The sequence below is a fragment of the Battus philenor genome, unplaced genomic scaffold, assembly GCF_028537555.1.
Source record: "Battus philenor isolate CCGP_79_NKW_IND1 unplaced genomic scaffold, ilBatPhil1.0.hap1 SCAF_6, whole genome shotgun sequence".
Lineage (NCBI taxonomy): Eukaryota > Metazoa > Arthropoda > Insecta > Lepidoptera > Papilionidae > Battus > Battus philenor.
This window is the reverse complement of record NW_027181726.1, coordinates 8638955-8664914: the sequence shown is the minus strand read 5'-3', so window position 1 is coordinate 8664914 and position 25960 is coordinate 8638955. Positions and strand designations below refer to the sequence as shown.

The 25960-nt window shown below is 32.2% G+C and overlaps 5 protein-coding genes across 6 annotated transcripts; 1 reads left to right on the top strand and 4 right to left on the bottom strand.

Moving 5' to 3' along the window:
- Positions 1-272: 272 nt before the first annotated feature.
- On the bottom strand, positions 273-2047 carry Pdf (Pigment-dispersing factor). 2 transcript variants are annotated; one of them, XM_068773904.1, is made up of 3 exons: positions 2010-2047; positions 1379-1523; positions 273-516 (listed from the first exon to the last, which is right to left on the bottom strand). In XM_068773904.1, exons 2-3 carry the CDS (start codon positions 1520-1522, stop codon positions 337-339), a joined length of 324 nt encoding a protein of 107 aa, XP_068630005.1. In that variant the 5' UTR covers position 1523; positions 2010-2047; the 3' UTR covers positions 273-336. The 2 variants fall into 2 exon arrangements, with proteins under 2 accessions (XP_068630005.1, XP_068630004.1); XM_068773903.1 differs by lacking the exon at positions 2010-2047 and adding an exon at positions 1881-2000.
- Positions 2048-5550: 3503 nt separating this feature from the next.
- Argl (Argininosuccinate lyase) lies at positions 5551-10607 on the bottom strand. The gene is made up of 8 exons (XM_068773618.1): positions 10295-10607; positions 9712-9909; positions 9066-9290; positions 8735-8835; positions 7849-8042; positions 7019-7362; positions 6066-6253; positions 5551-5728 (listed from the first exon to the last, which is right to left on the bottom strand). The coding sequence occupies exons 1-8, from the start codon at positions 10298-10300 to the stop codon at positions 5581-5583; spliced, it is 1404 nt and encodes a 467-aa protein (XP_068629719.1). The 5' UTR covers positions 10301-10607; the 3' UTR covers positions 5551-5580.
- Positions 10608-12818: 2211 nt separating this feature from the next.
- LOC137930296 (tRNA methyltransferase 10 homolog A) lies at positions 12819-15512 on the top strand. Its single transcript, XM_068773525.1, has 4 exons — positions 12819-13486; positions 13681-13827; positions 14320-14425; positions 15178-15512. The coding sequence occupies exons 1-4, from the start codon at positions 12971-12973 to the stop codon at positions 15333-15335; spliced, it is 927 nt and encodes a 308-aa protein (XP_068629626.1). The 5' UTR covers positions 12819-12970; the 3' UTR covers positions 15336-15512.
- A 699-nt stretch (positions 15513-16211) lies between these two features.
- Positions 16212-18840, bottom strand: LOC137930456 (probable serine hydrolase). The gene is made up of 3 exons (XM_068773711.1): positions 18494-18840; positions 17449-17659; positions 16212-17271 (listed from the first exon to the last, which is right to left on the bottom strand). The coding sequence occupies exons 1-3, from the start codon at positions 18596-18598 to the stop codon at positions 16595-16597; spliced, it is 993 nt and encodes a 330-aa protein (XP_068629812.1). The 5' UTR covers positions 18599-18840; the 3' UTR covers positions 16212-16594.
- Positions 18841-22902: 4062 nt separating this feature from the next.
- On the bottom strand, positions 22903-25179 carry LOC137930348 (probable serine hydrolase). Its single transcript, XM_068773587.1, is given in 4 exon segments — positions 22903-23190; positions 23192-23580; positions 23721-23931; positions 25075-25179. Coding segments are annotated over 4 exon segments (993 nt in total).
- Between the last annotated feature and the right edge of the window lie 781 nt (positions 25180-25960).

Genomic DNA, 25960 nt, shown 5'->3' with positions numbered 1-25960 from the left:
GAAATCAAAATGATCACTATATACGTATATATTTCACGTGACGTGGTGATTAAAAATAATTGTAAAAGCGTTTATGCTGACAAGACCAATAAAATTTTCACTTAAAAGCATTTACACCTATAACCAATCATCTGTATTCCCGTAAGATAAAGAAGATGGGCACGTAAAGGCGTTTCGTGTCCATCTTCTTTACCTTTTCGTTTCTTTACCTTTTCATTTCGCTGTTAATTTATCAAGTAAATAACACAAATACTTGTCAGAAGTGTCTCCAATTTACATAGAAATGTTTATTTATCCAGTAATATGTTGTACAAAGCAAATTTGTGTCTGATTTACTTAGCGTCCGGCTTCGTTCATGCCTTTTGGTAGAGCAAGTAGTGAGTTAATAAGGTCTACATTTCGTTTCCACGCGTGATACTTAGTGTCTATTAGGGCATTGGTTTCTACGACAAGTCTTCCGCCTTTGTCGCCTTGGTTGCTATACGCGTTCACCATTGAATGTATGTGACGAACATACTGAAACAAATTTTTGAAGCTAGTTAAATTATTACGGCTACACACATGCATGCTTCTTGATTTGATAGTAACGTAGCAAGCACTTCAAATAACGATAACAAAAGATATTTCGATACAAAAATTAAATGGATGCTATTATTTTCTAATTACCTAGATAATTTTGTCATTTTATAAAAACAGCGTGGGCAGTTCAAGGATAAACGCATTTAGTTTTTTTTTTCAGCTAGATTATTCTTTGGGTTCGCTGTATACTTTATTTATAATTAATTAAAAAAAAAAACTTTTAATACATTTTTGTGTAACGCTTAACTTAACGCTGAAGGCATTCTTTGCAGTTAATCGTTTGGGCGGAGCTGAGATTAAGTAATTGAAAAAGGTAGGTGAAACAATTTCATTAAAAACGATAAATAAAATAAAAAAGTAAAATCAATTTGGGAAGGAAGAGATTCACAAAAATACCTTATATAAATATACCAATAAAATAAAACTACTACATATACTTTGATTAAGAATAATAAAGAGTTATAGAGAATCTTTTGTCTCTACATGGCATCGACGAGAATTTTGTACTATAAAATCTTTTACAATTGTTAATATTAGTGCACACTATATAATAATAAACTTCTAGTGACTGTTTTGCTATCTCGCTTCTTGCTGGCATAAGGTAAGGTTTTTAATAAGCAATTAATTTTTATACAGCAAATACTTAAAAAAACAAAAGAATAAACAATTATATCACGCATAAAATATTGTTCGACTCGAAAATATACATTCAAACTTTTGTTTGATTTCACTAATTGCTCTGCTTAAATTATTTATCAACGAGATCTTTAATGCTTTAGACAAAATATTTTTGAAATACCTGTTCATCAGTCACGTATGGAATTATTTCTTTATCAAAGAACTTCGGATCAAAATGTGCATTAGCTTTGAAGTTGTAAACAGAAGCTTCAGGCAGAAAAGTAAATATCATTACGCATATCCACAGTCTCCATGCTGTCCTCATTCTGAAATATTGTATTTTTATTACAGTAAAATTTTTTAGTACATTTCAATATTTTGTATTCATGTTATCTGAAATGAATTGTCTTTTACGTTAGATATTTTTGACTACACTGTTAAATGAGTTTTTATCACAACTCTTTTTCGATTTTAAGTATATTATTAATTAGTGTAACAGTTACAACACTAACTTAATTTACTATTTAAGGGCACATTTTTATTTTAAACTTTTTACACGATTTAATAAATTGTGTTTATTTATTCTACTACGGAGTGTAAACCTTGAATTATAAGTTATATAATGGAAAGATTTTTAACGTTGTATAATAGACAATTTTTTTTTACTAACAACACCTTTTTACCTTACTTAACGAGTTCACAAAGGTAAAGAGATATATAGAAAAGTTTGATTTTAGGCCGGAAATTAAATTTGTGGACACTTGTACCGATAGCGGCTGAATGAAATAAAGTGAACGTCCGTGTTGTCGTACCGCTGGTTGGGGTGGGTGGATGAGTTAATCTGGGGTTGGGAGGCGGACCTCCTCCGCAGCGCGCTCGGGCGGAAGCGCGGTGTCCGTAGAACGGTGCACTCGACAGCCACCGTCCTCCCGCGACACGCAGGCATGACATCTCGCAAACCTTTCTGCACGATCGCATTTTTCTTTATTTATAAATGGCTTTTACTAAAATCATTATAAAAGCATGTTTAGATTTGATTATGAAGTAAATTATTTTTAATTTTATCGTTATTGAATACATAATACACAAGGCATGTACTTCGTATAACAAATTTTATTTTCTGTGTTTTACCTACTTAATGTCTCTCATTTTCCTCTACTCCGTTTGAAGTCCAGTGTATGTTGGTGGTGATGACGTATGGACGTGAGCCTTGAATAGTTATTATTATTATAATAGATTTAGAGTTTTTAAGAAATAATTACTTATAACCAGGAAAGTATAAGGACTTAACGAAGAAATACATAATTTAAATGTTATTCGAATTCAAAATGGATTTCGAACCTTGCAAAAGAAAATCAGCACTATATGGTAGTAAAATGTTTTGTATATATTGTAATTACAAATTCATTTCGCGGTTTTACATTTCGTCCGCAAATTGGAAATCTCTCGATTTTAATAAAAAAATTGTAAAGTACAAAAAGCCTGAATTGTGTGCTCTTCGTTCGACTGATAATATAAATCGATTATACAAAAAATAGAATCAAGGTCGCTATAAACTTAAATCTTATCTAGTCACACTTATGTAGCTAATTACTCTGTAATTGGTCATGCGATCTACATTCTGATAATGTCAGGTATCGCAATCGCAGTGAACCCGTGATATTAATTTTGTAGTGGTTGAGTTTGGCCACTAGAAACACTTTTTTGCATAGATGAATACGGGAAATAAAGAAAAAAGGTTTTAGTTCTTAGTTCTTTATTCAAACTTTTCAATTAACTTCTTTTAAAATGTTGAACATGAGTTAGTTGGTAATATCTTTCGCCCCATTCAGTTAATTATTCAAAATAATTTAATTATTCAGTGAAATAATAATTGAGAAGTTGTTTTTTAGGTTCAATTCTATAAAATTGTCCATAAAGAATATTTACTGGTATAAACATACTATTACATGTGACATTTTTGATTTAAATTCTAAATTTAAATTTATTTGAAAATGTAGCCTATACAATTTTGTTAGTAAATTAGCTATTCTTTGTTTTTGTCATTTAATTTTGTTCTGATGATGTTTAGTTTGTTACCAGAAACTAAAATGTGTCATTTTTAATAATAGTTGTATATTGGAACCAGTGAATAATTAATTACATGTAATGGTCTAATTTTGGATAAACTATTTCCGTTCAGGAAATTTTGATCATAAAAACGAGCCCTGTGAATGATCCGCAAGTTCATAATAAAAAAAAATAAAGGCGACAGTGGAATGTGACCCAAATTAAGACTCATTGATTTTAGAAGAAACGTTCGGTGTGAATAAGGAACTAATCGTAAAATTTGTGTCAACTTGTTAAAGTGAAGAAAGCCAAAATTTAACTACATACAACAATAACACTACACAAATTTAACAATAACACAACTGAAGTACATCAACTAATAACTGCTGCTTTTGCAGTCAATCTGCAGACTGCAAAACAGCAGTTTTGTATATAAAGACATAACGGATAGTAATGGAAACACATTTATGGCGTTAATGCGTTTTATACAAGCTACGTCTATTTTATTAGATGATTACCCTTGTTGCGATAGTGTATAGAATTTTAATTAAAAGATTAAAACGGTGTCACTTTTTATCAACCATTTCGTTCACACAGTACTTTTTACTGACTTTAAATTTCAGCATAATTAAATCTTCTAGTTGCTGCTATGGCTTCTTGCATCATCACGAATATGTAACTTTTATGTAAGTATCCATCAAATGTGATTATTGTCGTCTTTCAATATATAAAATTATAAGGTAAGGTATGGGCACCGTTTGGGAAGCTCCGAAATATATTTTTGCTCAAAATATCGCAACGTCTAAAGTTTAAGGGCTTTAAACAGTGTGTTGCCGATGCTGATTTATGTATCTGAGATGCGGTCGTTTACACTGGATCTTATTATAAGGCTCAGTGTCACGCAAAGATAAATGGAGAATGCTATGCTCGGAGTTTTACTGCGAGATCGAATGAAATGAGGAAATCCGCGGAAGTACCAAAGTATCTGACGTAGTTCGATAAAATGTTCGTTTGAAGTGGCAGTGGCTTATGGAATCGACGACCGTTGGGGCCCGAAGTCTCTCGAGTGGTGCCCACGTGCTGGTAGACGTGGCGGTGGCGTGCCGGTGGACGAAGGTCACCTTATAGGTGAACCGACGATAGAGTTAAGGTCGTGGGAAGTTGTTAGTTACGGGCAGCGCAAGAGCGGTCATTGTGGTTTTCTTTGGGGGGTGGGGGGGGAGGCTATGCCTTGCATCGGGCGTCTATCGCCTGACATGATGATGATGATAAAGATAAGTTGAGTCTGAATTAATCTCTATTCACCGTAAGGTTGGGATTACTTGTTGGGCAATATTGTTTTCTGATGAATACGCTTGAAAGATTAATTGGAAATAAGATATAATAAAATAAATAAAGACCTTCTTGTTCTAAGTTGTAATAAGTTTCTCTCATCATGCCTTTGGCTAGATGAGAAAAACCGCACTGCGTTCTTGTGTCTTTCGGAGTAACGAAGTTATATCATGTAAATAGTTGTTCATTATGATCATCATTGTGTCAGCCGATACTTGTGAACCTATTGGCCCTAGCGGCCATCGGTTATACAAGTGATGTGCACCGCCCACTGCTACTTTAGACGAACAATTTTTCTGGCTACATTGGCAGCATTGGATCTTTCAGGATTATAGATTATAGATTTTTTTTATTATGAGATTCCTTGCCTTGACACATAAAAATAGTAAAATGAAAGCTCCGTATTAAATCTTCATCACTTAATCCAGCAAGAGTAGTTTATATTACAATTTTAAATTTTTAAAAAAAATGGTAACAACCACAAACAATAGACACTAAAGTCATGGATAATAATAAAAAGCTTCAACCGACTATCTATTAAACAGCTATTTGGATAACATTTCATCCCAAATAGAAGAAAAAGTTTTTTGTAACATTTTATTGCAACTGAATTTATTTTCTTATAATAAATATCATATTACTTCATTCGATGTTTTGTGATGTTGTTAGAAGAATAAATAAAAAGTTATTTGCATCTGGATTGCATGAATATTTTGATTATGTCGACGGGAAGAATATCTAATACAATAGATATTAGACATTCTCAAAGATTAAACGCAGTGATAATTTATTTTAGCATCATTTTAGTTTATACCAATTCTATTCTATTATTATAACTATTTTTGGAGTTAAAAGATTGTTTTGGAATTATTAGAGGATTTCAGTCATGCTAATAAATAATAAACATCTGGCTTTTGTAATAAATAATAAAAGAAATTAAATAAAAAACACTTTTGTTTATAATTTGTATATCATCATTGTCTAAGAATATTTATCAAATTGTTAACAAGGTTTAAGGAGCCATTCGTTCAGATTTGCTATTTGTTCATTCACAGTTGCTCTTGAGGTGCCACCAATGCTCGTATACTGCTCTACACTTGTTTCCCAAGAGAACAGTTTTTCTAGGTCTTCTTTCGTTCCAAATTCAGGGCTAAATGCATAGGAAAGTTTTTGATTTGATTTTCTACTGCACATGGTAAAACGATATATATTACCAATATGATAACTTTATACATTATATTATTAACTAGATTTACATATTATATATTTCGAAATCACCATAATGTTAGTCGATAGACGATTACATTTGTTGTATGTTTAAAAAAATTACCATTTTCTTAATCGAATTAAAGATTAAAGATAAAAGAATGGTGGTAACTGTAAGCTCCTGTCTACTTTAGAGAGTAGGTTGTCGAGTTATTTTAATTACATTCATATATGATAAATTTCAGTTTAAGCCATTCGATAAAATAACCAATTAAACTTACCAAAGAGCAGTATACTCCTGATGGGGCAATTCTCTTAAATCGACTGCAAGTTGTGAGGCTCGCCGGAGAATGGTCCCCACGATGTGGTGTGCTCGACGAAAAGGTACTCCTTTTCGGACGAGAGCGTGAGCGAGGTCTGTTGCAAGCATTGCCGATTCTAATGATGCTTGGCCTTTGGCGCCGTCAATCTGTAATAGTTGGCAAAGTAATGTATTACTTCATGGTGTAATCATTTTTCCCGTGAGGTGTCCGGGTCCACCTTGGAAAATACCACCACTCCCACTCTTCTTGGAATAAAAGGCGACTAAACGGACAATATCCACCACTGTGTCCATTCCCATGCCCAGATGCAAAAGGTCGTAAAACCGTGAAGTAACCCGTCGACTTAGTCGCTATGTAAATCACAGAACAATTAAGGAGTCCAGAGGAGCTAAATAACCCTAAAATTGGGAGTGGAAGGACGCGAAAACCAATCACTTGACAAATATATACAAAAACCCTCCCCGTGAATCAGGAATGGCACAACGAGTGCAACCACACAATGTAAAAAACTAACAAATTAAATTTATATCACTGAGCTTAAAATATTAGAAATGTTACTTTTTAATTATAGTTATATAGACATAGATTTTTTTCTTAATGACAATAAAAAAAATCCTGAAGCTTTTAAACACTATAAATTCTAATAGCTGCATGTAAGTATAAAAAGAGAAGGTATTAATTCATGATTAAAAACAAGATAATAAAATTTTCATTGAGAAGTTAATTTTAAATTATCACTTAATTTTACGTCTTTTTAAACATTTGATTGTGAATTACCACATAAAACCTTCAGTGTTGCTATCCCTAACATTGGGATTTAAAGGGAATGCTATAAAGGTTCTCTATATAACACGTCACACAGCATACACTAGCTTTTTTAGTAATGCTATTAACATAACGTAATACTTCACCTTCATAGTGATTATGGTCCCTCCGACTACCTTAAGGCAATCCAGCAACTTATCATAGGATCTTAAGAGTATCTCTTTATCAGATTGTAAATCTTTATTGTATGTGCTGGGTAGACCCTTCAGAACGCAACTGAATGCAAAAGCGTCTCCGAGTAAGAGACCAGCGGCGCCTCTTATAAGTTCAAGACCATCTGGGTTGCGTTTCTGTGGCATCAAACTGGATCCTGTAGAGAACTGGTCCGAAAATCTCAGTAGGCCGAATTCTTGTGAACCATATAGAATTAAGTCTTCCGCTAACCTGCTTAGGTGCAAGCCGCTCATTGATGACCAATTAAGGAATTCCACTGCAGAGAAAAAATTTTCATAAACATTACATACTTCTTTGATCATATTTGTAAATTAACATGTAATAAATTTAAGAAGTTCAATAAACAAAAACATGCAATAATTTTGTAATAATTTGAAGGATTTTATAAGCGATAATCAACGATATGAATTGCTCTATTACTGTATTAAGGATATCGTAAAAATGACCACAAAAAAACTACTCCTAGATTAGAGCGCGTTTGGAACCCTCACTGCTTTAAGTTGAAAGTAGCCGTTATAAGCTCAATATGACTAGTTTTTTCAAATAGCTCTTCTGCCATTCTTCTCATTATGTACACAAGAGGAATACTACAAATGTTCCTGTGCGGATAGTAATATGAATTAATATAAGTATTACTAGTTTAAATAACGAATTCAAAATTACTGACAAAAGACTTACATCTCCTTTTAGAATTGAACATTTTTTTATTAACTACAGATTGATAATGACTTAAGTTCTTTACAGATATGATCCCTGGAGCCAACTGCGTATAGAGAGTTGGGCGTAACGTCTGTGAAGCCCAAGCTGTGTGCTAATCTAACTCGATCGATGGGTAAAGCACAGCCTGCTAGCGCGCCGCTTCCCAAAGGACAGCAGGATACGCGCCTCCGTTGCTCTTCTAATCTCGTAACATCGTCACGTAGCATCCATGCGTAACTAATAACAATAGTATTATATAAATGTTAAAATATTACGTTAATCATAAGTTGTTATTGTTGCAAAATGAATAAAAGAGGTCCTCACAGGGTGATTGAATATAAATGAAAAGCTTTATAGAAGTGGATGTATTGCTTATTTGCTCTCAATATGTGTCAGTACGGTACATCCAACTGAAAAATCAATAGTTTCAAAAACAACGAATAATATATTGATAATATAGAAAGAAAAAGCATTAACAAAATTCGGTTGACTACATATTAAAATTAATCATAGTTTACTATATGTTCCTGCAGAGTTTGTACAGCCAGAAGTTATTGACCTGTAGCATTTCTTCAGAAAAAATCAATTAATGTAACATGTTTCATAGCGTTCTCTTTATACAGGTGTTGGAAAATGCATGTAAAAAGTTTTTGCGGACAAATGAGTTATACATTTTCTCCTTTAAAGCTTTTACGCTTTTATATTAGTGCAGGTTGTGATATAGAATAAGATTTCGTGGCAGTTTACTGCAACTTTTGAAACAGTAAAAACACACAAAAAAATTTTCGAATACATTTTTCACTGTACTATACATGTGTTTGTAATATTTTTTTGAGAAAATTTTTAAATGTTCTAGTTTACTTAGGTTCGATAGGTATATACATTTCCGTTATTTGATAAAGTAATATAAATATTCAAGAAATTTTTACCTTAGCAAGAAATGACTCCAACGAATTGGCTGGGCACGTTGTAGATGTGTGTAACCAGGTATAATTATATCTATCTCAGTTTCTGCTCGATCCACTAAAACCTTGTAACGTTACGTTCAACAAAATTTTAAAAAAGTGTAGAAACTATAACAAAGTTGTAGTAACTATAGGATTTTGTTTATGGAATTTATCTGGTCTTGGTATTTTTTGAACTTTAATAAAACAACGCTTAGTAGTATGAATAACATAGACTTGTTTTGTTAGTTTTAAATGTTAAGGAAAATCTTCTAAATTATCGGCAGTAAATATGAGCAAATTTTAAATAAAATACCTTTATAAGTTTTTTCATTTCGTCAAGCAAATTTTGTAAATTGTCCATCATCCAAAGCTTCGTGTCGGTGGCGGACTGGTCGTTTCGACTGCGGGCGGTATGCAGCCGTAGTGCAGCTTCACCGATATGTGCGAGTAATCTCCTCTCGACCACTGAATGGATGTCTTCTTCTTTGTCATTTAGACGCCCGTATTTGCACAATTCTTCACTAATTTCAACATCTACCTTAAAATAAATACATCCTTAACATTATGTATGTTTCATATAGGTTGTTACAAATTTAAACTTTACTTTTATTGTTTGACCAAAAGGCCATCAACATAGCTTTTGCACTAATGCATACTAGTTGTTAAATTTGGAGCAAATAAATCACCGAGGCGTAGAAAGACAAGTTTATAGACTCTAGATTATTCTAGATTAGCAACACTTCTTTCGAACAACACTTGAGTTCACTTATAACACTAAATAAATTTTTATCTAATAATAACATTTTATAATTGACTCGGTATAAAAACAACAAAATATCTAAATAAAACAGAATCTATCTAAAGATTTGTAATAGTATAAACGCATAATGTAAAAAGTAATATTAATTCCTTAACATAAATAATTTATTCTTATATATAATGAGTGTAATAACACGTACTTTCTTCAAACCTTCGTGTATTGCATTGTAATCCACATCAGATATGTAACCGGAATCATATAATTCCCGTGCCCAGGCCTGACTGCCTCGGATGTCCTGTTGGTAGAGCCTTACGTCGACTTTTAAGGAATCGTTTAACCGACGAAGAACACCGGAAGGCTCCTCTTGAAAACAGCCGCCCCATAGCTGATATCTTTCCTTAAATTTTTTTTTTATCAACATATGAACTAATACATTAATCAAAACGAACAAATAATTTATTCTATTAAGAACTCTTCTTAAAACATTCTACTTTATTAATTTTTCTGAATGACCAAAACTTTTTTGGTGTTTATTGTATGCCGAAAATTAATAAAAAAATGTGGTATTAAGCCAAGTCAAATGATGCTTTCAAATTTTCGAAACCAGTTGAAAAGGATAGCGATGTTTAATTTTTTACGAAAATAATTAACAATGCGGGGTTATAAACTCTCTATGTAAACGTAACAAAAATTCATTGAACTTTAGTATTGTATAAAGAAGACATTCAATAAAATATAAAAATAAGTTTTATCGTTATTCATTTAGTCGTAATTGTACTTACTGACATTTTCTTGTTAAAATTGTGTAAAACTTCGTCGCGTTATTAATCTTGGCCCAGAAACAATGATTACATTTCACTTATCTCGTTTATTTGCTTCTTCTTATATATTAGTGAACTCGTATTACGTGGAGTCCTATCGTCGAGGTTATGAGGTTATGTGATATATTTTACATATTCGAAGATAGTTTAAATTCTTTAATGAGAAAAATTAATGGATCAACAAGATTTAAAAATTGTATTAGACGATTTTGTTATTAGTTCGTGTTAGCATTCGCAGAGGAGTTTCAGGAGTAGCGAACCCTGATAATAGAGTTCTCTGTCTTAATTGACATGAGAGATTGTGACTTGTAGTAAACCGCATGACTGTTCCATGTGGAATACTATTATGGAACCTTTGTTTTTATCAAAGTTATATGGCTATTTACACGCTTGCGAAAATGATACTAAGGAAAGTAGCCACAGTTGCACGGCGCATTAGTAGTAGTCCTGTTGCACTAAGTTTATCATCGGTCAACAAGACGATCATCTGTCGTTGGATCGGTCGCGGATTAACAAGTGGCAGATATAGTTTAAAGGTTCAAGCGGCAGGTACAGAGTAATATGAACGGTATGAATATATAGCTCCCGCATCTGAACTTTTATATGTTGTCGAAAAATTGCTAGCTCTCGCGTTGGACTGATGTCACACTTCAAGCAAAAAGAGAATAATCCTCTTATGACAAACAACAGACTTCGTGTAAAGTAAAAATGTACAATATATGTGTGAAAAAAGTGTAGTATAAAGAAAAAAACTTCAAGCTAAAGTCTAGGGTCTGCATGCGCTATGCGGCTGTGGAAAACCTTCATGATATTATTCTCACAGGTGTATAAATTGTCACGAAACTTTGTCAAATACAACTTTCCTGTAATTGGGTTCCGTGTGGAACAATCATGCAGTTTAGAGATAGGAAACCAGTAAAAATTGGTGTCAATTACTTTGTGACAACAAAATTTGTTCTGAATTGTTCATGTTATTTATGGACATTATTTTGAAGACGTTACGTAGTTTTAAATTTATTATTAAATTTCTCAATAGAATGTCTTTAGAATGTCCGTTTCAATGAATTTTTTGTAAATATTGTCGTGGTAATAATTTATAAAATTAATATTACAGAATTAAGCCAAGACTACTGTTGTCGATATTTATTTTAATTGCTGTATAAGCACGTGGATCTTAATTGTCCAATGGAGAATTGCTAATTGCACGATGTTTATCTATTGCATTTATAATTATTAATTTTCAGTGCAGACAACTTTTACAGCGTTTATAGTTTTGTTAAACTTAAGATTTGTGGATTTCAGACCTCTAGCTTAAAATATTCAAATTATTCTTCACTCACAAATGTAGTTAGCTACGAAGTTTGGGTGGTGTTAAACCATTTTGTAAGAGTGTAGTTGTCGTTTTGTTGGCTTTGTTTCATTTATTATACTGACGAGGGAGCTCGGTTATATTTGCTGATCATCTGCATCTAAAATGAAAGTTCTTATTCATGATATCGGTTTTAATTTTTCGTGTCTATAATTCTACAAAACAAAACTTGATGTAATTTTTTAATGTTTGGTTTTGCCATGTTGTTATTCTAATCATGAGTAATGAAAACAGTGTGTTAAGATTTGTTATTTTTAATATTTTATCGCGCTATTATACGTTTAAAGAGTGGAGTACCTAAAGAATAGAGAATGGTTCTCTATCATAAGTAAATAAAACACAAATATGAGAAGTAAACCATATGACTGTTGCGTAGGGAACGTCATTAAGTAATGCTCGTATTATTTTGTACTGTACGGTTTGGAGAATGTTTGTGCTGTTAGCCCTAAGGCTTTTAAAGATTCATCTGATATGAGTTCATTGAAGGGTCCATGAACTATACGCGTATTTGTCAAAGTTATATGTCTATTTATTTATACACCCGTGAGTTATCATGAAGAATTCCCTTAAACGCGCATCACATGTTATGGTCCTGTTTCTCTTCAGCTTCTAATCAGGTGCTTTAAATCCATATCTGTAAACAAAATGACTATGTAGGCGTTGGTCGGGAATCGCGGGTTAGTAATGTATGTTCAAGTGGAAGCTAAAACATAAATGTTTCAATTTTTTATTCTCTGTTTATTGTATTGTTATAAGAATAAACTAGAATGTGTTATTGCTTTTTAATAATCCAAATTATCTTATCTCAACCAATAACCAACCGTCGGTAGCTTCGGAAATAAAAACGCTACGACTTGTGCATTAAATAAAAGTAGCAGTAGTAATGCTTTGTACTATTGCGGGTTAATACGTTGTACAATAAACTGTACCAAATAACTTAGTTAAAAATAAAAAAAAATCGTTTAAAACGCCTTATATACATTTATTTGCAATACTGCCAACATATTCTCTAAAAAATATGAATTATTTTAATTTAATCTTCGAGTATTTATCATCTTTAACCTCATGACAGCTGACATTGACGTTGACATATGCAAACGGAATGTTCATGACTTTATGTAAAAACAATTAAATTTTAAAGTTAAGAATATAACTAAAATATACAGTGACATTTAAAGTTAAAACCGTTATATCCTAAAGAAATAAATTATATAATGGTACATGTATAATTATATTAAAGCATGTATGTCAATTAGTATAAAGTTTATATGATAACGATGGAACTTTCCTATAAAACTAAACCTGAAGATCCGTATTCGGAGACAAATTTTCATCGGTATACACTCTTTGATATAATAAAAGATCCTGGGTTAAAAGATGATGATGGGAACGAATTACCTAGACCTTTTACAAAAAACCAAATGCGTAAGTGGTTAAAGAAAGTTAGGTGGGAAAATAACAAATATGCAAAACGTGCCAAGGAGAAAGCTCGTGCTAAGGAAAGAAGAAGAAATGCTCGTGCTGCTAATATTGATCTAGGCCCAAGCAGAAAATCTCTTAAAAAAATGATATTGGAGAAACCAAAAAAGAACACTGGAATTATAATAGACCTCAGCTTCGACAATCTCATGATAGAGAAGGATCGATATAAAGTAATTAAACAAATTCTGCGATGTTATTCAATGAACAGACGCTCTATAACACCATTACAGTTCCATGTCACAAGTTTTGGGGATAAGTCAAAAAGTGATATGTCAAGGCACAATGGATATGAAAATTGGGATGTAGGTATTTTTTAGATATAGGCCCAACTTGTACGTTCAGAATATTAAATAAGCCATCCAAAAACATTCGATAAACATACAATGTAACATTCACCATTCTGTTCTACCATCTATGTATTGTTGTTGATTTCTTACTTATATTAATAATATCTATTTCAGTTTGCTAAATTTGCATATTGCTTTATTAATTTCAGATAGAATATCATGAGGAACCTTATCTAGAAGTATTTCCAAAACACAAACTTGTATACCTCTCTAGTGAATCAAACAATACCATTGAACATTTTGAAGAGGACACTTATTACATAATTGGTGGTTTAGTTGATCATAATCAGCACAAGGTATATTTTTTGGTTTCTATCTTATTAAGGCTAAAAAATTTATAAATTGTAAACAATGACAATTAATTTTTAGTATCTGTGAAATCATACTATTAATATTGGTCTGGTCCGAGAATTTAGTCTAAGAATTTTAAAAGAATAGGAGTTATCATTAAAACGTTTCTTTATTATTTTCTTGAATATAAGAAAATTTATGATAATTCTACACCAAATATATATTTCAACTTGAAAACACATAATTTTATTATATTTAAATATATAAGTGTGATATGTCTCTTTACAAAAGTTTCTTATCAAGGATGTTTGCAGCAACTCACTGCACCAAATCACTATGACTATGAAGTATTTTAGCAGAGCCAGAGCACACAAAATGCCTGCTTGGTTGGTAAAGTAGTTTGAATATTTTAAATAGAGTCAGCAACAAACATCTTTTCTGGAATTATGGGGAGAAAAAATAATAACACATAATAATTCTTTTTTTTTAATATTCAGGGACTCTGCCACAATATTGCTGTTGAACAAGGTATTAGGCACTGTCAGTTACCATTAAATAAATATGTTAACATGAAAACGAGAAAAGTTTTGACAATAGATCATGGTAAGATATTAATTAGTTTAAGTTTGCTTATTAAAGAATATTTATTTTACATTGACACAATCAGATAATTCTCGCCTTCACCACTTTCATCTCCATTTGAGTGTCACATGTTGGCATACAATGCTTTAGTTTTTTAGTATACACCTATCTCCTGATTTACACGGTACTTGTTTTACACATTTTCGCTTTTACACGGTTTCAAAAAAAGATTTTTTTTTGTTTTAATAACTGATTTTATTACCATCTCTCATAATGTAAATATTTATGCTTCAAACATCGAATCGGCACGAATAACTTCAAGTGGTGAAAGCTAATTTGAACCTTTTGCTTCCGAAAAAAAGAATGAGAGTAATTTCTGATAGTGATAAAGGATAATAAAACACCTTTGGTTTTATTTTTTGTTCTTCTGTTTAATGTTTTGAAAAAAAAACAGTGTTTCTGTAATATATTATAAAAAATATTTTAATATATAAAAAAATATATATATTGGATTGACAAATATTTTAATTTGTCAATGCAATTTTTTGCAAGTTTTTCGATTAACACGGTTTTGAGTTGAAAGTTTTTAATTTTCGATTTAGACGTTTTTCTCAGGAATATATCGACCGTTTAAATCAGGGGGTAGGTGTATTTCATGGACCCTTCCCCTCCATGAACTTATGTCAGATGAAACTGTAAAAGCCTTAGGGCTAACAGCATTAATATCTTTATAACAATACAATACAATAAAAATATTTATTATTATGTTGCAGTTTTTGAGATTGTACTGAGAGTATGTGAAGGAATGCCATGGCAAGACGCAATTTTAAACGTGTTACCATCAAGAAAAGGCGCACATTTGGTTTGTGATAGTCTAAGCAATTCAACCTCTAGTGAAGATATTTCACAGCATAGTACAAATGATAGCTGATATATTCTGTATTTTTATATAACTAATGTACACAATGATTTATTGGTCAAAGACTTGTATCAGTAAGTGTAACATTAATATAGTATATATTTAATACTGTTGATTGTTATTTGGTACATATATTAAAAAAGCAATAAAATTATTATGGTTATGTGACTAGAAACTTATACTGTATAACATAAGTACAATAGTTTTTTTTATAAATAAAATGTTCTAATTTTGGATACTGTTTCATTATATTGACATGAAATACACAATTTGAAAATTTCACAGTAAAAAAAGTTTTCAACTCACTATTGCTTTTTCTAAATAAATTGTTAAAAACAATTCACTATTTTAATGTAAAATTTTCTAAGCAACATAACAGCGTAATACTATTGTAATAATTACAAATACGTTACAATTGTATTACATTATAATTATCAGGATACACATCTGAAAGGTGGATTGTTGGACTACCATATTCAGTTTACTGACATACTAGAAAATAAATTTGTATCAACTTATCTTAATATGATGAACTGTGATGTAATCACATTAGCCCCAATATCACATGGTTTATTAACAATGGTAAATATCGCTACAGATTCGAGTACATAGTTCTATGAGTGCAAGAACATTTTTTAACATTTAACATGTTTATTTTGTTTTTATTTTAAATAGAGAATTTTTAATATTGTTTATACGAAGTGCAAGGCAATTTATGAATGCAAAAATAACACACAAAAATAAAACAGAAGCACAAGTAAGATTACCTAAAATTTTAGAAAGTTATATTATACAGGGTTATATAAATTCGATAAAGAAACTTTTAAGTACCATACCATCAAAACTATTTTACAACTATAACATAAAAATAAATTATTAAAACCAGTCAGTGATGCTTATGTGACAAGAGTTTTAATACATGTAACTAAACTTAATGTAAATAATTATTGTAAAAATTTACTTTGTACTTTAAAAAATGCAACAGTTAAAAATCAAGTTTTTGAAAGTGTTTGTCACCGTCGAGGACATTACACAGTAATTTCATATTATGGATTTGGTGTGCATGTATTCAAATTATAAATTTTATTTACATTGGTAAACAGAGTGTCACCAAAATTATGTACGGTCTTTTGTGTAATTAGTAGTCCATGATTATGTGTTGAAGTTATTGTTGTTGTTGGATATTTTTATTAAGTCATTGGTAACAATTAAACTTTTTCATATTTTTATTTAATAATAAATATATAGGCTATAAATGAATTTTCAAAAATTTAATTATATTTTTCATAAAATGGTAAGATTAAATTAGCAACCTTTTCAGGATCATTTAAATGTAAGTGATGCGTTCCAGGTAGGAAATGGCATTCAAATTTAGGGTTATTTTTTTCAATTAGTTTACGCATTTCTACAGAAAAGTCGTCCGATGCATAAGGAGAATCTAAACCTTTAATGTATAAAGATGGACAAGTCAATCTCTTAACAAGAGCAGCAACAAAGTTCTTGTCTTCCGGGTTAAAAAACATGTGCTTTAGCCTCGAATCCCTTGAAAAATAAAGTTTGGTAGCATCGCGACTTGAAGGTTTGGAGCCACGTATTAACAGGTATTTAACTTTATCTAAAGCAACAGATTTTCTGGTTCCTATGTGCCAAATTTTTGTAATTTCATCAACAGAATAAGAAGGCGGTTCTTCATCTAAACGTGATTGCGCTTTTTGCATTTTCTGTAAATTTTTCGGATATTTATCCACTACGATATTTAAATCATAATCGTCTGCTATAAGGCTATCAATTGCGATGTACCACGACACTTCATCCGGAAATAAAGCGGCGAAACGCAGTCCTGCTATTGATCCCATGGAATGGCACAGCAGAGAGATTTTATCCCATTTATAGTATTCTTTTATAAAGAGTATTAGACGTGCGAAATCCCAAGGGAAGTACGTCATACCTGGAAATAAAGTTCAAACATATTTTTATTAAATATACATTCCTCGGTTTTCTTATGAAAGCATGCTCTACATATAACTTTTACATTAATTATGTTTAAATAGAAGATGTCCATCTTGGTGTGTGCGTAATTTAAGGATTAAATTTGTATAGTTTAAAATAATTTGTCTAAGAATACCTCGTGGATACCAAGACGAAAGCCCATGTCCTGGGAAATCAATAGCCAGAATTGGACGTTTTTCAAACAGTAGTGGTGCCAAGGTGTCCCACGTGCCAGCATTATCTTGCCAACCGTGAAGTGCTAATATTGGTTGTTCATTTTCATTTCCCCATAATTTTCCTGAAATGTGTCCCCATTGCACCGGAATGGTTATTTCTTTCGAATTTTCCTGTATTTAAAATATAAAGACACCATAAACTTATTTACAATATTTAAGTAACGACATTTTCGTAAATGATATAAAAAGCAATTCAAGAAAATTCACTGCAAAAAAAAACTATTATTGCATAACCATTATTACCTTCTAATATGAAGGTTCCGTAATTATCGAAAATACTTGACTGCAATGTGTGTGAAAAAGTCAGACACCGTCTGCGGTATGTTATGGGTAAGACGGAAGAGGGTGCGTGCAGCATGACGCACTCATATTAAAGAATACTTCTGTTTAATGTTTGTCTGCCTCCTCCGTCCTCCCGCTCACATGCCTCAGTAGGAATAATGCTTGTGCACACACGTAATGAAATAATACACGTAAAAAGACGTATTTTTCTTGTTAGGTTTTCAATTTTAGAACTTCCAGTCCTCTAAGGGTTTGTGTTTGTTGGTTTACCGAGCGGACTTATTGCATTTTGGATGGATTTAACAATAAAGTACATATTCTGAGCATAATTCAATGAGTTTTTAACGGATATAATATCCTAGTATGTATTCTAAAATTAATAAATAACGTTGGTTAAATAATAAAATAAACAAGGTTACCTATTAAATTTATAAATATACTTGTATAATGAAATCATCATACAACTGTGAGGGCCTGGAGATTGTAGTTAATGTGTGATGGTTAAATCGACGGCTTATCGTCTGACTGGTGGGAAATATAAAAAACGAAGTAGTTTGTGTATATAATAAGTGGTTATGTTCTGTTTATATTTAATCAAATAATAAATTCACCCTTTATTTGTATCATTACATATTTATTTATTAAACCGTCCAGTATACTTACGTAATTGGTGTGTAATTTCCTACGGTGGTGAATACTATTAATTTTTAAAAAATTGTTATTTGCTTTGGAAATTTTTATAATAGATCTGAGTAGCTTGTTCACCATGTTTAATATTTCGCTTTTTTAACCAAAAAATATAACCTTGTAAACCCTTGTAAATATTGTGTTGATTCGCGAGTTACTGTTACACTTATTTTACCTTCAATCAAGAAACAATTATTATTTAAATAAACTATTTAAATAGACCTATCGTTTTTAGACGGAAAACCGGACAAATCACAACACGACGTTCTTAGTGTGCAGATAACCTCACACTGTTATATGTTTCATTAGGATTACGCGGCCAAGGACTGACAGTGCGTTGTACGCTAGTTTACTTCGAGTATTGAATGAGTTAGAATCGGCCTTTGTACTGTGATCGTGGGCTATCTTGGGAATTTGTGACGCAATATTTAGGTTTGCTTCGTAATTAGTCATAAAACTTTCAATAATAGTTCGCATGTTAAAATTTTATACAACAATAAATGAAGATCTGCAAAATGAAAAGTGCCTGTATGATTATTTTAACCTAATTGTTTAAAACTAACGTTTTATAATTAATATACATATAAACTATTCAAAACAAAATAGGGCCCACCGCAACTTTGTCTCTAATCGTGTTTATAAATAACTCATATACTAATCATTGACAAAATGAAGCACTACCACTTCTAGCACACATGTTTATTAGTTCATAATGATGTTTTAAAAGTTAACTTTTTTGTTGATTTCAAGTGAGTAGACAAAAAAGTAAAGTGCTTAAATTTATCCATTTCTTAAATTTTCAATCGTTTGTGTTCTCAGTCTTGCTTTAAGCGCAATACTTTGATCACACTTTGTTTAGCTGTGTTTTTTTCGTTTCGGCATTATTCCCGATTACAATGCCAGGTTCTCGCCGTCATATGGATGTGGAAACTTCGACAAGAGCAGTTCTTTTGCTTCAAGAGGGAGAATCGCAAAGATCGGTTGCATCTCGCCTTGGTGTGTCACGGCAAGTTATTCGAAACGTATGGGAGCGGTTCCAGGAGACAGGTAGTGTGGCTAGAAGACCTGGATCAGGAAGGATTCGAGCCGCAACTGCTCAAGAAGACCGGAACATTCGATTGACTGCGCGCCGGGACCGCACGACAACCGCCCGGACATTGCAATCCCGGCTAAGGCAATCTACTGGCACACGCGTTAGTGGTCAAACCATTCGGAATCGACTCCACGAGGACGGGCAACATTCTAGGATGCGTGTTATTCGTTTAAAATTAACAAGGGCTCACCGGGCAACACGTTCGAGGTTTGCGCGTGAGCATTTGGACTGGACCATGGACAATTGGAGGACAGTACTCTTTTCAGACGAGTGTAAAGTTAAGTTTTTTAGCGATGACAGACGTGTACGTGTGTGGAGAAGAGAAGGAGAACGTTTTACTGAACCATGCATGCACGGTACTGATCGTTTTGGGGGCCCGAGTGTGATGATATGGGGCGGTATAAGCTTGTTAGGCAAAACAGAGCTGGTGATCTTGAACGAAGGGACGGTCACTGCAGCCAGTTACGTCGAGCAAGTAATCCGACCTTATGTCATTCCACATTCACAAAGAGTAGGTGATAATTTTGTGTTTATGCAAGACAACGCTCGTGCGCATACAGCTAGGGTCACTCAGAGGGCACTTTCTGATGCCAATATCTCGGTTTTACCTTGGCCAGCAATGAGTCCCGATCTCAACCCGATTGAGCATTTATGGGATCAATTGAAAAGAAGTCTTAAAGAGACCCATAGCCACGTTAACAGCCAACAGGACCTGATAAACGCGCTGAAACTCTGTTGGGAACGAATACCCGACCAAAACATCACTCATCTGATTGAGAGTGTTCCAGATAGGCTCAGAGAGTGCATACGGAGCAAAGGAGGTCTTACTCGATACTAAAGAAAAGCTCCCGGCAAGTTTATTAAAAACAAACAGTGACTATAAAAGTTTTTATTGACAGTCTACTTAGTGCTCATTTTCTCTAAAAATGTGTATTTGAGTGTATTGCGATACAATTAAACAATTCAAACGTTATTTTGTGTTTACTTAATGTGTAAAACCCTAATTCAACATCGACTAATTGTAAAAATTTAATAATCATGTATGCACATAAATTAAGGGGCAAAATGATGGTGGGCCCTATTTTGTTTTGAGTAGTATATTAACAAAAGATGGTTGTGAGAGTTTCTATAGATGGTTGACTATAAGAGTGGAATCTAGAAAATAATTATAATGGTCATAAAAAATTTGATGTGTTACAGAGTATTCATAATGGTAGTCGTATTATGACGTAAGACTCAATTTTAACAGGCTATGCTTAACTTGCATTAACCTGTTCTAAAATCTAAACCGTTGTCGTGTCGTTAATTATTGGTTTTCGTCACATTTAACCATAAATGAAGATTATATATATATATATATATATATATATATATATAGATATTATATATAAATAGATATTATATGGTACTCAAGATGCAGTCACAAGACACCGATGTGCCGAATATGCAACCGCCGCACAGATACAGGTGCAAAACCTGAGGACGTAGTCGCACGTACCCTTATTTTCAAAACTGGATATTGTTAGAGCGTGGTCAAAAACAAACAAACCAAAAATGTAAAAGTAATAATCATAATAATCAGTTGACTTAAATAGTTCAACAGTCACACACTGTAACTTGGAAAAACGTAACCAAAAAAAAAACTTTACAGAAATATTAAACGTAATTGTAAAAACAAAGGCTCAGACGCTAATGCCTTTCTATATAGATCCTAATAAAAAAATGTGGCTTTGTAGGTGATATTTTCCGAAGGGGTAATGACTTAGAAGTTATTGTAATGTCGCATTTCAATAGAATATATCAATTTATATTACATATTTTAGAACGATACCTTTGTACGTTGTGTTTGGAAATAGGTGTATAACTTTTTTTTAGGCTGACAAATGACCTTTACTTTCACCTTTTTAAATATTTTATTATGGAGGTGATATATGTACCGACAAAACCCTTAATTAATACGCAAAAAAGTTTACAAAAAATAGAGTCATCAAGAAACATATTTCTTGAAATACGTGAAGAAATAATGACATCTTATTATCGCTGTGGACACCAAAATATTACTGTTGAACAAGTTATTAGACACTATTTCCAATAATTAAATATGAATACACGAAAGTAAGAAAAGTTTCGACAGTTGATCATGGTGAGGCATAAGTTTTTTTAGTTGGATAACCTTCATAAAATTTGCATTATAATAGGAGAATATAGATTACGATTCTAATTAGTTAACAGTGATACACACATACACATACATATGTACAGGCACACACACACACGCAAACACTAATATATATATACGTGTGTGTGTGTATTAACAGTATATATTTAACAGTAAAATATGGTTATCAACATATTACAGCTTTTCATAAACAGAATTTTCTACCTTTGAAAATGGTTTTACAGTCATCATCAACTTTCCAGGTCCGAGGTCTCCGCTTCAAAACCTTAAGTCTCCAGCGGCTGTTTGTTTTGCTTGCTATGTGATCTGCTCACTGCCACTACAACTTGCCTAACCGTTGGGCTATGTCATATACTTTCGTTCCTTTTACTATATTAATATGAAATTTTCTAATGTACTTATGAGCTCTCAATACCATTGTTGCATTACCACTAGCACGATACACCAATGAAAAGCCGGATTGTCGGTCTACCATAATCAGTCTACTAACGTTCTAGAAAAACAAGTTTTACTAACTTATCTTGATTTCATGAAATTTGATGTGATCTCTTACATTTTCTATACTATCAAACGGTTTATTAAAAAAGTTAAATTCAGCTACAGATTACATTACGTGTTTTTGAGTCTCTAAGTGCAAATACATGTTTTAAATTTAAATTACAAATAAACTGTTTATATTGGATTTTTTATATAATGAGAGAATTGATTTTATCATTAATTTACATTATTTATACAAAGTACTTGGTTTCCGTTGTAATTGTGTATTTTAAATATGCTAAAAAAAGTTTATGAATACAAAAATATTATACACATCATGCAGAATTTAAATTAATTCCAATTATACAGTAATATAATATAGTGTTGATTTCAAAACTATTGTTTTGAAGTATTTCCTAATTAATAAATTCATAATCAAAATAAATAATTCAAAGTGGTGCTAATGTGTAATGCAAAACAGTTGTTATTAGTTTTTATTTTAAATATTATAAAGTAATATTCAACATTGATCATGCTGAATTTTAAGAAATTCAATAGTTGTAACTTTGACTCGGAGTCTTTTTAAGGTAGAGGACATTACAAAGCAATTTTATGTTTCAGACTTGGTCTGAAAATTTAATTGTATTTTTGATAAAAGGGTAAGATTATATTCGCAACTTTTTCAGGATCATTTAAATGCAAGTAATGGGTTCCAGGTAGAAAGTGGCATTCAAATTTTTTATTATTTTTTTCAATTAGTTTACGCATTTCTATAGAAAAGTCATCCGATGCAAAAGGAGAGTCTAAACCTTTGATGTATAAAGATGGACAAGTCAATCTCTTAACAAGAGCAGCAACAAAGTTCTTGTCTTCCGGGTTAAAAAACATGTGCTTTAGCTTCGAATCCCTTGAAAAATAAAGTTTTGGTAGCATCGCGACTTGAAGGTTTGGAACCTCGTATTAACAGGTATTTAACTTTATCTAAAGCAACAGATTTTCTGGTTCCTATGTGCCAAATTTTTGTAATTTCATAGACAGAATAAGAAGGCGGTTCTTCATCTAAAAGTGACTGTGCTTTTTGCAATTTCCGCAAATTTTTCGGATATTTGTCCACCACTATATTTAAATCATAATCGTCTGCTATAAGGCTATCAATTGCGATATACCACGATACTTCATCCGGAAATAAAGCGGCGAAACGCAGTCCTGCTATTGAACCCAAGGAATGGCATAGTAGAGAGATTTTATCCCATTTATAATATTCTTTTATAGAGAGTATTATACGTGCGTAATCCCAAGGGAAGTACGTCATACCTGGAAATAAAGTACAAAGATATTTTTATTAAATATACATTCATCGGTTTTCTTATGAAAGTATGCTCTATATATAACTTATATATTAAATGTTTAAAAAGAATATCTTAGTACAGTATAAAATAATTAGCTTTAGATACCTTGTGGATACCAAGATGAAAGTCCGTGTCCTGGGAAATCAATAGCCAGAATTGGACGTTTTTCAAACAGTAGTGGTGCCAAGGTGTCCCACGTGCCGGCATTATCTTGCCAACCGTGAAGTGCTAATATTGGTTGTTCATTTTCATTTCCCCACAATTTTCCTGAAATGTACCCCCATTGCACCGGTATTGTTATTTCTTTCGAAATTCCCTGTATGTAAAATATAAGAACATCATAAACTTATTTACAATATTTAAGTAACGACATTTACGTAAATATATAAGCAAATTTAATGTATAAGCAATTCAAGAAAACTCATGGCAAAAAAGAATGTAAATGTGTATTTTTGTTTTGGGGAATTAGATTATTGTGTAAAGATGTTATATAAAAAATATTATTGCATAAGTATTAATGTCTTCAAGTTTGAAGGTAGAAGGTTTCAAGGTTCCGTAATTAGCGAAGTTACTTGGCTGTAGTGTGTGCGGAAGCGTGACTTGCCGTCTGCGGTATGTAAGGGGAGAGACGGGAGAAGGCGCGATTGGCATGACGCACACGAGATATTTGATAACATTATTACTTGATGTTTGTCTACATACTTTAGGATGACTAGTATTTGCGCGTACAATATTATTACATGTTGTTATCATTCCTTGAAATGTTCTCACACACGATGTTCCGTCCACTCCTCGTCCACTAGCGCTATGAGAGGTTGCGAGTTTATAAAGCGGGCATATTGAATTTTGGATCAATTTAATATATCTTTTGAATAATATTACTGTTGTTAAAAAGAAATGTGAAATCATCGTTCAGACTGTTTCGAGGACTGGAAAAAGCGTTGGTAAAAGTGCGTTTTTTTGGACGGGGATTTCTTTGAAGTGGGTGAAATTGATTTGATAGAATTAACAAAGAATTTATATTTTATAAACAAATTCATCTTACTTTTTGATCACAATATCATATAGGACAACATATCTTAGTACATATATTAGCCCTAGAAAGTATCGATTATCACAGAATTTTAAATGACCACACATGAATTTTAAATGCTTGTGCAGTGATGATGGTATATTAATCGCCCAAAGCATGTATGTACTCGTCTAGGATAAAAATTTAATTTGACATTAAGTATATTTCAACACTTAAATTATGAAAAAAAAATGTTTTATTATTCTTTTGGCCGTGACATTGAAGTTGATGTGTGATAATGAAATCGGCAGTTTATCGTCTTTGTGGTCAGAAAATCTATGACGGAAGTAGTTTTTGTATAAATTGTACGGTAATATTTTGTTAGCAGCTAACCATATAACATGTTTTACATTTGTTTATACTGTTACTATTTATTTATATACTTACGTAATTGGTGTGCAATTTCCTGCAGTGAGATGAGCTGTTAGTTATTAATAAATTGTTATTAGTTTTAGAAATTATAACAATAGATCTAAGTAACTTGTTCATCATGTCTAATAACTGTTCTTTTTAGATGATTATAAGTGAGTTTACAGTATGTCGATTTGCGAGTTACTGCTGTCACACTTATTTTACCTCTAACCAAAAAATAATTAATTGTTATCGTTAATTGAATTAAATTGTCGCTTTTGTAAAAAAAAAATGTATAGCGCAATAACGCAACATTCAAAGTGTGTAGATAAGGCCCATCACCGACGGCGACGTTTTTTAGCGATGCAGTAGCGACGCTGTCGGGCGTCCGCATCGATATAGACGCGAGGCGGTCGCGAACTTGCTAGCCCTTTCTCGACCACGATTTAACGGTGAAACAAACGCGATCCAGTAACCTCCGTCGTTTCTCCGTCGCGATACAGTAGCGGGTTGCAAATGCGATTAAAACTCGTTACTATTACTGCTACTAACAACTACCACTATTAACATCGCTACAAAAAGTTAAATGTTTTAGAAGGATTACGCGGATGACCGTGTACATCGCGATGTAAGTGTATTCAAGTACGTTAGCTTAAATCAAATGCTGAGAATTTAGAGAGAATCTTGCACAGTTGTCGGAAATCAATATTGGGAATTTATGGCGTGATATTTAGCCTTTCTAGTTAATTAATTAAACATATTTTAAAATATTACTAGCGCATTTTTAAATTTTGGTCAAGACTTGAACGAGGACAAGTAAAATTATCGTGTCCAAATAATTTAAAATAAAGTTTTATAATTGATGTATACATATAAATAAAATGGTGAATTTGAAAATGTTTGACGGATTACCAATTGTGCC

What these genes read in the sequence shown, in the direction of transcription:
- LOC137930456 (XM_068773711.1), bottom strand. Translation starts at nt 18,598, where the DNA reads ATGGTGAACAAGCTACTCAGATCTATTATAAAAATTTCCAAAGCAAAT. An exon ending in GGAAATTACACACCAATTAC is followed by an intron (nt 17,660 to 18,493) that starts GTAAGTATACTG and finishes TTTTAAATACAG; the next exon opens with GAAAATTCGAAAGAAATAAC. An exon ending in TTCGTCTTGGTATCCACGAG is followed by an intron (nt 17,272 to 17,448) that starts GTATTCTTAGAC and finishes CTTTATTTCCAG; the next exon opens with GTATGACGTACTTCCCTTGG.
- Pdf (XM_068773904.1), bottom strand. Translation starts at nt 1,522, where the DNA reads ATGAGGACAGCATGGAGACTGTGGATATGCGTAATGATATTTACTTTT. An exon ending in CATACGTGACTGATGAACAG is followed by an intron (nt 517 to 1,378) that starts GTATTTCAAAAA and finishes AATTTGTTTCAG; the next exon opens with TATGTTCGTCACATACATTC.
- LOC137930296 (XM_068773525.1), top strand. Translation starts at nt 12,971, where the DNA reads ATGATAACGATGGAACTTTCCTATAAAACTAAACCTGAAGATCCGTAT. An exon ending in TTGATCATAATCAGCACAAG is followed by an intron (nt 13,828 to 14,319) that starts GTATATTTTTTG and finishes TTTAATATTCAG; the next exon opens with GGACTCTGCCACAATATTGC. An exon ending in AGTTTTGACAATAGATCATG is followed by an intron (nt 14,426 to 15,177) that starts GTAAGATATTAA and finishes ATTATGTTGCAG; the next exon opens with TTTTTGAGATTGTACTGAGA.
- Argl (XM_068773618.1), bottom strand. An exon ending in AAATGAAAAAACTTATAAAG is followed by an intron (nt 8,836 to 9,065) that starts GTATTTTATTTA and finishes TAACGTTACAAG; the next exon opens with GTTTTAGTGGATCGAGCAGA. An exon ending in GGACCATAATCACTATGAAG is followed by an intron (nt 6,254 to 7,018) that starts GTGAAGTATTAC and finishes CAACTATTACAG; the next exon opens with ATTGACGGCGCCAAAGGCCA.